The sequence below is a fragment of the Ctenopharyngodon idella genome, chromosome 3, assembly GCF_019924925.1.
Source record: "Ctenopharyngodon idella isolate HZGC_01 chromosome 3, HZGC01, whole genome shotgun sequence".
NCBI lineage: Eukaryota > Metazoa > Chordata > Actinopteri > Cypriniformes > Xenocyprididae > Ctenopharyngodon > Ctenopharyngodon idella.
Genome location: NC_067222.1, coordinates 49,910,166 through 49,922,557, shown reverse-complemented (window position 1 = coordinate 49,922,557; position 12,392 = coordinate 49,910,166). Strand labels below are relative to the sequence as shown.

Below are 12,392 nucleotides of genomic sequence, written 5' to 3'. Positions count from 1 at the left end.
TGGTTGTCTCTCTTCCTCCACTGTCGTTACTTCTCTTTTTATCCTTCCGGAGCTCCGGGGATGCGAGACCGGAGCGGCGTACAGGTGACGTTCATTAAAGATTTGCTCTGCTTATCACAGTAACATTAAAACAACAGTAATTTGAACTTTTTTTTTTCTGTGTAATTGACTATTGTTTTCAGTGTTGATTAGTAGCAGCTGTACTATTCATTCGACCAGTCTTGCACATCCATACTTCAGTCGTCCCCATTCTTGTTCATGACCAGCTGTTCATTTTAATTCACCTTTACCATGTTAACGGTTCCCTCAAATACAAAGTTTGGTATGAGCTTTCTGACTAAATTGATCATCACCATCATTCTCAGTACAGCTTTTCTGTCTGTGGGTTTGGGCATTTTAAGATTTGCTTTTAATTTACTCTCGTCTGGATCCACACCCCCTTCAGACAGCTTGTCTCAGAGGAATGTGATTTCCTTCGCCCCAAGCTTGATATTTGTCTTTATTTAACTTCAGCCCATACGTCCTTACTGAAACTTCAGTCTTCTCAATTGCCACGTCGTATTTGCCTTTGTCTTCGGCCTGTTCAAACATGATTGTGTTAAACACATCTATCGACTGTGGTCCAGCGATGGTGAGTAGCAGTGCAATCTTATGTGCATCGGACACCTCACCAATGCCCACTGCTCTCAAGTACAGTGTGAATCTGTTTAAACATTTGCTATTCTTTATTAATATTTCCAATCCGGTTCACAGGTGATTTAACACTTTCCATGATGACTATCAGTGTTGGTGATCATCACCACTCCTGGTACCATGTAAGAAACAGTTTTGTAACAAACTTATCTTTTATTGTATTTCAGGAGGGAGCCGGAACAGCAACAGCACATCTACTCTACTGACTCGTGGTGTGTTTTAGTACTCACATCTATAAATACACTATCACTACAGCACCCGGAGATTTAGTTTGGATGTGTTTTTCTTTGTTAATTATACTCTACTTACACAGGACAGAGCATCTAAACACACAGGAAAAACTTCTGGTGAAGCGACTGAGATCCATGTGACACTATTATAAAGATGCTGTTTATTAAAGATGAGAGTGAAGACGTGAAGATTGCAGAAGTATTCAGTTTGAAACATGAAGATACTGAGGAAGAAACAAAGATGGTGTCTATTAAAGAGGGGAGTGAAGAGATGAAGATTGCAGAAGTATTCAGTTTGAAACATGAAGACACCAAGGAAGAAACAAAGATGGCATCTATTAAAGAGGGGAGTGAAGAGATGAAGATTGCAGAAGTATTCAGTTTGAAACCTGGAGATACTGAGGAACAAACAAAGATGGCATCTATTAAAGAGGGGAGTGAAGAGATGAAGATTGTAGAAGTATTCAGTTTGAAACATGAAGATACCGAGGAAGAAACAAAGATGGCGTCTATTAAAGAGGGGAGTGAAGAGATGAAGATTGCAGAAGTATTCAGTTTGAAACCTGGAGATACTGAGGAACAAACAAAGATGGCATCTATTAAAGAGGGGAGTGAAGAGATGAAGATTGTAGAAGTATTCAGTTTGAAACATGAAGATACCGAGGAAGAAACAAAGATGGCGTCTATTAAAGAGGGGAGTGAAGAGATGAAGATTGCAGAAGTATTCAGTTTGAAACCTGGAGATACTGAGGAACAAACAAAGATGGCATCTATTAAAGAGGGGAGTGAAGAGATGAAGATTGTAGAAGTATTCAGTTTGAAACATGAAGATACCGAGGAAGAAACAAAGATGGCGTCTATTAAAGAGGGGAGTGAAGAGATGAAGATTGCAGAAGTATTCAGTTTGAAACATGAAGATACTGAGGAAGAAACAAAGATGGCGTCTATTAAAGAGGGGAGTGAAGAGATGAAGATTGTAGAAGTATTCAGTTTGAAACATGAAGATACTGAGGAACAAACAAAGATGGTGTTTATTCAAGAGGGGAGTGAAGAGATGAGGATTGAAGAAACATTCAGAGTAAAACAAGATATTGAGGGACAAACAGGTTAGTTTCATTCTCATAGCTGAACTCAGTCATTTGATCCTCATTAAAATGTCCAGCTCTACAGAAATGAACGGTATTTTGAATGTGGGTACGTTTGTTAAAAAAAAACATCTTTAACAAAAAGCAGAGGAAAACATTTTTTTTTTTTTCAAAGACTGTCATTTTATTAGTACTTTAAGAAAGACAGCATTCTAATAAGAGCTGTATTTCTGAACCTTACATCTAATGATAATGTCCCTCAGAGTATATTGGAGAAAAGCAGAGGACCTAATACTGAGCCCTGTTGCACTTCATATTTTTTGCTTAAATCCTGATTGAATTTGTTCACCAGTACTATTGCAGACCTGAATGGCAGATTCAAGACTGCAACAAAACTAGGTTATTATAGACCATAATGTTGGTTTGGATTTTTTAATACTTTTATCTTGGTTTTGTTGTCTGTTGCTTTGAGTCATTAAACTGCCATTAACTTCTTTTCTTTTTTTTCGCTTTAGACTTGATGGCACTAAAAAAAGAGAATCATGAACTGAAAGAAATACAAGAGAAAGATCAATATAAGAGACATGATTTTATGGATGAAGAAAAATCCATACAGACTGAAATGACTTCATCACGAAAAAAAGTTAAGAAAACCGAATCTAACAGTAACTTCACCTGCTCTCATTGTGGAAAGAGTTTCAATAAGAAATCAGGCCTTAATGCCCACATAATGATTCACACTGGAGAGAAGCCTTTCACATGTGAGCAGTGCGGAAAGGGCTTCAATCAGAAAGCAAACCTTAATTCCCACATGAGAGTTCACACTGTAGGGAAGCCGTTCACATGTGAACAGTGTGGAGAGAGTTTCAAATATAAAGACACCCTTGATTCCCACATGAACAGTCACACTGGAGAGAAGCCGTTCGCATGTGATCAGTGTGGAAAGAGTTTCCTACGTAAAGTGTCCCTTAATTTACACAATAGAAAACACTCAGGTGAGAACTTTTTTTTTTAATGTCATCATAAGTGTGGAGAGATTTTCAGTTGTAATGTACTTAAAGTTCTCTATTTTCATGCACTAATTTTGTACTTAATATACTAAAAAATTAGAATTTGTAAGTGTACTCAACTGTGCTATTTTAAGACACCATGAATATGAACTAAAATGTGCTTTTATCATACTATCTCTGTATTTGTATAAAAAATTTTAGTTGTAGTAGTAGTAGTACACATAAAACCACCTTTCATACACTTTTAAATATACTCATCAGACATAGAAAATGGACTTGTGAATTACTTAAAATATAAGAATATATGAAAAATATTTACAGAATGTATTTAATGTATTGCCCACATTCAAATGTATTGTAAACTGTTAATATTCCCTTTATATGATGTAGTTAAGTATATTTTAATGGTGTTTTACTTGAAATTAATACATTTCTGATGTATTTTTCATGAAAATCCATTAAAAATTAACTTTTGATAGTATATATTACAGGGTGTTTGCAGAGAGGCAGACAAGGCAAATGAATAAAGTTCCAAACGACAAGCAGACAGGCAGCAAACACGATGAAAATAACTGACCGGACAAACTGAGTGAACAGGAGGGACTTGAGTATACAATGGTGATGAACTAACAATGTACAGCTGTAAAGATTAGTGTCCATAGTAACGGATGAGTGGCGGGAATCTAAAAAAGCAAGAAGTTATGTTTGAAAACATACTAGAAGTCCATGAAAACTAAAACAAACAAACATAACTGTAACAGTATATAACTGGCACTACAAGGCCTGTGTGTGAAATGGCCATGCGTTAGAAGTCAGAAGGCACTTAAAGGGATAGTTCACCCAAAAATGAAAATTTGATGTTTATCTGCTTACCCCCAGGGCATCCAAGATGTAGGTGACTTTGTTTCTTCAGTAGAGCACAAATGATGATTTTTATCTTCAACCGTTGCAGTCTGTCAGTCATATAATGCATGGCAATGGGAACTCTATCTATGAGAGTCAAAAAAAAAAAAAACATGCACAGACAAATCCAAATTAAACCCTGCGGCTCGTGACGACACATTGATGTCCTAAGACACGAAACGATCGGTTTGTGTGAGAAACTGAACAGTATTTATATCATTTTGTTTTTTCCCAGCGTCTGCCATCTGACTATATGATGATATGAACACAAAAACGTAATCTCCAGAGCTGCTCTGAGAGTCTCTTAATGAGCATTTTACCATTTCATTTGGAAAAAACTATTGTCATCATATACACACAGAAACTTCAATATCTTTACGGCAACCCGTCAAAATAAAAGTTTGGTTTAACTTGTAACAGAAATTTAGCCATATTACTATTGTAATATTTAAAAAAAAAATTTATTTAGATACCACTTATAGTACATTTGAACCCATAGTGTACTACAAGTGGTAACTAAATATATTTTTTTAAATACAGAGTATATTAAAAGGACATTTTAGTTCATATTTCGTGGTGTCTCAAAATAACACAGTTGAGTACACTTAGATGTTCTTAAGATTATCGAAGTACTAAAGAAGAATTTTTAGTATATTAAGTACAAAATTACAGCGTGAAAATAGAGCATTTTAAGCACATTATAAAAGTGTACTTTTATTCACCTGGGACAAAATCAACAATACTCTACTAACTTGGACAGTTGTGAAGATTCATCACATTGTGAAAACATAGTGAATTCTAATGATAATGTCCCTCAGGGACAGCTTATATTAGGAGAAAAGCAGAGGACCTAATACCGAACCCTGTTGCACTCTATTCTGGTGTTTGCTGAAGCGTCTACTTGTTTACACAAAGTATTAACAGTTTTGATAGATTTGACCTAAACCGTGCTAATGCTTATTGACAAATGACAACGTAATTCTCAAGCTATCCAAAACAATGTTGTGATCAATAGTGTCAAAAGTGCTAATAGCACTAGAACAAAGATGCATTCATGATTAGATGCCAAAAGCAGGTCATGTATCACTTTAATAAATGGTACTTAATTCCTGACTGAAATTTTCACAAGTACTTCTGCACAGTGAAGAGGACTCTATTTTTCTAACATTTTTGACCTGAATGCCAGATTCAGGATTGGTCTATAACAATGCAGTTTTTTTGCACAATGTTTTTGGTGTTTTTATACTTTTATCTTGGTTTTGATGTTTGTTGCTTTGAGCCATTAAACTGTCATTAACTTATATCAGTCTTTTTTCTCTTTAGACCTGATGGCACTAAAAGAAGAGTGTCATGAACTGAAAGAAATAGAAGAGAAAGATCAATATGAGAAAAATGATTTTATGGATGAAGAAAAATCCATACAGACTGAAATGACTACATCACGAAAAAAAGTTCAAAAGACCAAATCTAACAGTAACTTCACCTGCTCTCATTGTGGAAAGAGTTTCAACGAAAAACATAACCTTGAATGCCACTTGAAAACTCACACTGGAGAGAAGCCTTACACATGTCAACAGTGCGGAAAGAGTTTCATTCAGAAATCAGCCCTCAATTCCCACATAATGATTCACACCGGAGAGAAGCCTTTCACATGTCAACATTGCGGAAAGAGTTTCATTCAGAAAGCAACCCTTAAATCCCACATGATGATTCACACCGGAGAGAAGCCTTTCACATGTGAACAGTGCGGAAAGGGCTTCATTCAGAAAGCAAACCTTAATTCCCACATGAGAGTTCACACTGTAGGAAGCCGTTCACATGTGAACAGTGTGGAGAGAGTTTCAAATATAAAGACACCCTTGATTCCCACATGAACAGTCACACTGGAGAGAAGCCGTTCGCATGTGATCAGTGTGGAAAGAGTTTCCTACGTAAAGTGTCCCTTAATTTTCACAAAAAGAGAAAACACTCAGGTGAGAACTTTTATATGTCATCAGTGTGAAGAGTTTCAATTGTAAAGTAACCCAGGTAAAAAAGTGCACTAAAATAATTTATTTCAGTACACTTAGTTGCGTACTCTTCCATAATGTACTCAAAGTGCTCTATTTTGTACACTGAATTTGTACTTGATATACTAAAAATTATTTAGTACTTTAGATAATCTTAAGAACATCTAAGTGTACTCAACTGTGCTTGAGACACCATGAATGAACTAAAATGTGCTTTTAACATACTATCTCTCTATTAAAAGATGTATTTGGTTTCCAATTGTAGTACACTTATCTTTCATATACCTTTAAATATACTCATCAGACAGAAAATAGACTTCTGAATTATTTAAAATATAATAAATGTACAAAATGTACTTATGCATTGCCCACATATTTTTATATATCAAATAATTCATTTTAAATATATTGTAACTATTAATAATCTCTATATATATGATATAAATAAGTATATGTAAATAGTGTTTTAATTGTGATTAATACATTTCTGCTGTATTAAAATAGAGCTTAGTGGTAGTATGTTTTAAGATGAATAAAGTTCCAAACGACAAAAGGTTTAATAATATTTTCCACGAAGGGAGGCAGACGGGCCGCAAACATGATGAATATAACTGTAACCGGACGGACTTAAGTATACAATAGAACAGTGATGAACTTTCCCTGAAGGAGGAAATGGAGATGTTTCTAACCCTATCGCATGGGAGCCCAGTCACCTTTGAGTGTAAACTAAATGAGCCAGTGCACGTTAGCGTGCAAGATTTGCATCTCGCGCTCCACCTTGTAGCTTGGGTATAAATACGAAAGCAGATGCAATGCACCCTTGTTTTTCGTTGAAGAGACGAGCTAGTGACCCTGCAGCTCAGCAGTGGCACAGTGGCAGAGCAATTGTGGCGACGGGACATAACATCTCTGTTCCCTCCTTTAGGGAACGAGGGTTATATACATATACGAGACCTTCCCTTTCAGTCGGTCATGTTTGACGATACGTCAATATCATTGACGTATTGTGATCCCTATTAAAATGCCACTATTGCTGTCCCTTCCAGCCTCCTTATCTCCCCATACCTTGGGGCAGAAGATGGGACAGAGCTTACACCAAAAGAGTCTATCACTGCTGTTCTGCATGATCTACTCAGTAAAGGTTATTAGATAACACTGGGAAAGCGTGTTCTTTCTCAAGTGAATAGGAATGTTGCGGAATCCACATCCTGCATGTAGGAAGGTATCGTAGAGATTATTGGCCAACTTAGGGCAGTGCAACAAATGGAATGTCCCTGGGGAGGCTCCAGCCACATTAGAGGGAAAGACACGGGCTCGCCATCAGGGAAGCCGTACCGTGGAAAAATACGCATAAGGGATCAACGTGGGGATCACAACATATGGTACCCAGCCTAGCACAGGTGCCACCAATGCATACGAGTGTTAGGCCTGGTGTCAGACGCTCCTCCACGTCTGACTGTTGAGGGTGGGAGGAACTCGACAGGGTTTGCCAACCAGGGAACTCTACTTGAGCAATAAGCGCACTTATCCAGTCATTAAGAGGGGAATGGCACTGGCCACTTGGGGTGAGTACACAGGAGGACACTGGCTCTACACAAAGGCTATAGAATCTATTGAACGTGTTGGGTGTTGCTCAGGCTGCAGTTCTACATGTATCTATAAGCGAGGTGCCATATGCCAGCGCCCCAAAAAAAGCAACATTCTTGGTAGAGCGAGCTCTTAAAGGGTTAGTTCACCCAAAAATGAAAATTCTGTCAATTATTACTTACCCTCACGTCATTACATGTGAGAATACTTTTTGTGTGCCAAAAAAAAAACAAAATAATGACTTCTACAATATCTAGTGAAGGGCAATTTCTGAACACTGCATCATAAAGCTCTGATGATTTATGAATCTTTTGTTTCGAATCAGTGGTTTGGAGCATGTATCAAACTGCCAAAGTCATGTGATTTCAGTAAAGGCTTTGTGTTACATCATAAGTGTTTCGAAACATTTTGAAATTTTAATGGTTCTCATGAGTTTGCCAGTTTGATACATGATCCAAACCACTAATTCGAAACAAAAGATTTGTAAAGCTTCGAAGCTTCATGAAGCAGTGTTTTGAAATGAAGCACTGGAACAACATGAGGGTGAGTATAATTAATCTCAGAATTCTCATTTTTTGGTGAATTAACCCTTTAACCCGAGTGGGCAGGGCACGCCTTGGGTTTGATACGCCAAGGTGATGGCATCCACTATGCAGTGGGCCATTCTCTGCTTGGAGACAGCCTTTCCCTTCTGCTGGCCTTCATAACAGATAAAGAGCTGGTCTGAGGTCCTAAAGCTCTGCGTTCATTCCACATACAGGCGCAAATCACGGACTGGACAAAGCAAAGCTAGGGCTTGGTGCCTTCTCTAGGGGCAGCGCTTGCAGGTTCACCACTTGGAGTGGTGGGAACCTTAGGCACATATCTAAGCCTGGGTCTCAGGACTGAATTCTAGGCATGATTCGTCAACCATAAACGCTTGCAGGTCCGCTACCCTCTTGACAGAAGCCAATGCAACCATGAGTACTGTTTTTAAAGACAGAATTTTTAACTCCGCTGACTGCAGAAATTCAAAGGGCACTCTCTGCAGTGCCATAAGAGAAAAGTCCTAAGAGGGTACCGAGTGCTGTGTTGGTTCCAATGTTGGTTTTGATGATTTCATACTTTTATCTTGGTTTTGATATCCATTTGAGTCATTAAACTGCCATTAACATTTATTTGTCTTTTTTTGCTTTAGACCTGATGGCACGGAAAGAAGAGAATCATGAACTGAAAGAAATAGAAGAGGAAGATCAATATAAGAGACATGATTTCATGGATGAAGAAAAATCCATACAGACTGAAATGACTTCAAAAGTTCAGAAGACCAAATCTAACAGTAACTTCACCTGCTCTCATTGTGGAAAGAGTTTCAATCAAAGATATGACCTTAAAATCCACATAAGAACTCACACTGGAGAGAAGCCTTTCACATGTCAACAGTGCGGAAAGAGTTTTATTAAGAAAGCAAGACTTAAACAACACATGAAGAGTCACAATGGAGAGAAGCCTTTCACATGTCAACAGTGTGGAAAGAATTTCACTCAAAAAGGAAGCCTTAAACAACACATGATCATAATTCACAGTAGAGAGAAGCCCTTCACATGTGAACAGTGTGGAGAGAGTTTCAAACATAAAAAAACCCTTAATTACCACATGAACAATCACAATGTAGAGAAGCCGTTCGCATGTGATCTGTGTGGAAGGCGTTTTCTACATAAAATGTCCCTTAATTTCCACAAAAAGGGAAAACACTCAGGTGAGAACTGTAATGTATGTCATCAGTGTGGAGAGAGTTTTAGTTGTAAAGTAAGCCTTGATTCACACATGATGAGAGTCCTTACATCTGCAAACTGTGGGATCCATAGAAATGCATTATTCACTACATGACTGTGGGAAATCTTACCATTCACTGTGTGCAGACATGATTAATAAACAATAGATATGGTGATTATTTTCAGTATCAATTATGCTTTTTGTCAATATTATCAGTTACAAAATCAACAATACTCTACTAACTTGGACAAATTTGCAGGTTCATCACATTGTGAGGAAATGTAAAACCGAGTTTCATTGGCAAAACATAGTAATCTGTGATCTAGTGTCAAAAGTGATACTAATAGCAGTAGAAGAAAAATGTACCCATGATTAGATGCCAAAAGCAGGTCATTTATCACTTTAATAAATGATGGTGCTCAAATCCTGACTGAAATTTTTCACAAGGACTATTTTTCTAATATTTTTGACCTGAATGGCAGATTAGCGATTGGTCTATAACAATTCAGTTTTGTTGCACAAAGTTGGTTTTGATGTCTGTTGCTTTGAGCCATTAAACTCCCATTAACTTGTATTGGTCTTTTTTCTCTTTAGACCTGATGGCACTGAAAGAAGAGAATCATGAACTGAAAGAAAAGAAAGATCAATACAGATTGATACAGACTGAAATGACTTCTTCACGAAAAAATGTTCAGAAGACCGCATCTAACACTAACTTAACCTGCTCTCATTGTGGAAAGAGTTTCAATAAAAGACGAAACCTTAAAATCCACATGAGAACTCACACTGGAGAGAAGCCTTTCACATGTCAACAGTGTGGAAAGAGTTTCGTTCAGAAAGCAAACCTTAATTCCCACATGAGAGTTCACACTGAAGAGAAGCCGTTCACTTGTGATCAGTGTGAAAAGACTTTCAAATATAAAGAATCCCTTAATTCCCACATTCAGAGAGAACACTTGGGAGAGAACCGTCTCAGTTGTAAAGTAAGCCTCAACACTGGAGTGAAGCCTTTCGTCTGCAAGCTGTGTGGGAAGAGCTTCGCATATAAAGCACATTTTGATTGCCACATGAGAAGTCACACTGGAGAGAAGCCTTACACCTGCAAACAATGTGGGAAGAGCTTCTCCCATAAAGGAAATCTTACAGCTCACTTGAAAACTCACACTGGAGAGAAGCCATTCAAGTGTCTTGAGTGTGGAAAATGTTTTACACGTTCAGTAACCCTTACTTACCACATGACGCTTCACTCAACAGAGAACAGCTTTAATTGTCGCCAGTGTGGAAAGAGTTTCCCAGACAAGAGACGCCTTAAATGGCACTTAAAAATTCACTCCCGAGAGATGCCTTTCACATGCCATGACTGTGGAAAGAGTTTCAGATTTAAAGGAAACCTTAAGACTCACATGAAAGTTCACACTGGAGAGAAGCCTTTCTCCTGCACTCACTGTGGAAAGAGTTTCAGTCAGAAAATAACACTTGATGTTCACACGAGGCTTCACACTGGAGAGAAACCTTTCACGTGTCTTCGGTGCAAGAAGAGTTTCACATATAAAAGAGACCTGAAACGTCACCAATGCATTCAATCTGGAGGAAGGCAATTTAACTGTGATCAGTGTAATAAAAAATTTCTTTTGCCGTCACACTTACAGATACATCTGAAAAGACATGCAGAAGTGAGACCACATGTGTGTTCGTTGTGTGGAAAGAGATTTAAATGGCTCGGCGGTTTAAAATGGCACCAGAAAATTCGCATCTGTGTGAAAGTAAGGCTACGTTCACGCCGCAGCTGAATGTGATTGTCCACCTTGATGACCATTTGCATTCTTCGCCTCTTTATAATTTAACTTTATAGCTTTTTTTATTATTATTTTGTCTTATACATGTGAACTCCTGTGGCTGCACCTACATCTTCTCTTCTATAGTTTGGTTGTTCTCAAAAAAAGTGAACTTTCTGAATTCATCTTTTAAACTTTTTTTTTGCAGATTTTTACATTTTACAGCTATATTACACCCTTCTTTCTTTCTGTGAAAGATGCTGCAATGTAAATGAAAGATTATAAATAAAAGGATATGAGTGAAACAATGAATGTTGAACTTCATTATTTGATTCATCGTAAGTGGATACACACATAAACATGTTGTCAAGTGCAGTCACAAGACTCATTAAATGTAATTATAAGTTAAATCTATTGAGGTAATTTGTAAAGTTCATCAATTATGAAGGCAGCTCTATAGCAAAAAATAAGTGTCATTATCCAGCTTAGTTCAGTTCAAGCTTTTGTTCTCATACGAAAGTGTCAGTGCAGTCTAATTGATAATTTTTGAATATTGTCTTAACTGCCAACTGAGGCCATAGGCAACAAAGGCAAGGAATACAAACTTAGATGAAAGTGGTGGAGAAAATCTCTTGGGAGAAACCAGGCTGGGGATCAGTTCTCCTCTGGCGTAAATGAACAAACACACTGTGATTTAGAATTCAACGCTGTATCACAAGTCAGACTTTGTGGACTGATATCCAAAAATTGTCTTACTTTTTCTTGTTTTTGATTTGTATAACCAGTGGCCTGTTGCATGAAGCTAGCTGAACAAGCTCTGAGTTTCAGAGTAGGTTTGGAGTTGACAAATCCAGATAAATCCAACCTGGTTTAGATCAGGATCAACTGTTGCACGACGCTCGGTATAAACTTTCTCTGTCAACTCAGGTTTAATCCAGAGTTTGCAAAGCGCGTGCACCTGAAAGTGTGTCAAGTGCGACAAACAGCCAATCACACGGAACAAGGAGAACGTCAGTTTGATTCACTTCTCGCGAGAGAGCAGCGCAATTCATGTCGCTTCCGAAGATTAAGAGATCGTTATGAAAAATATGAAACGCATTTACAAAGCAGGAATAAACACTGCTGCAGTGAAAGTTTGAGAAGGCAGCTGAAAGAAAATATCTGACTATATCAGTGCATGTCAATCAAACAAATAGACCAAATAATTAATGTAGTTTCACAAAGAGCTCAAAAGAATACATTTAAGCTTAATCTGTTTAAAAGCTTTATATGTTATGCATGTATTATATTTATTTTAATTTAAAAGCAAAGTTTAATATTGTCAATTAATATAATAGACCTACTT

The 12,392-nt window shown here is 37.4% G+C and overlaps 1 protein-coding gene across 7 annotated transcripts; it reads left to right on the top strand.

Moving 5' to 3' along the window:
• The first annotated feature begins 1,007 nt into the window (after positions 1-1,007).
• Positions 1,008-11,359, top strand: LOC127508780 (gastrula zinc finger protein XlCGF57.1-like). Of its 7 annotated transcripts, none has more exons than XR_007928930.1 (5): positions 1,008-1,107; positions 1,630-2,029; positions 2,524-3,003; positions 5,245-5,894; positions 8,695-8,923. XR_007928930.1 is itself a non-coding variant. In XM_051887151.1 (3 exons), exons 1-3 carry the CDS (start codon positions 1,078-1,080, stop codon positions 3,539-3,541), a joined length of 1,464 nt encoding a protein of 487 aa, XP_051743111.1. In that variant the 3' UTR covers positions 3,542-3,691. The 7 variants fall into 7 exon arrangements, 2 of the variants coding, with proteins under 2 accessions (XP_051743111.1, XP_051743110.1); XR_007928928.1 differs by having other exon boundaries at positions 1,456-2,029; XR_007928927.1 differs by having other exon boundaries at positions 1,282-2,029.
• Positions 11,360-12,392: the final 1,033 nt, after the last annotated feature.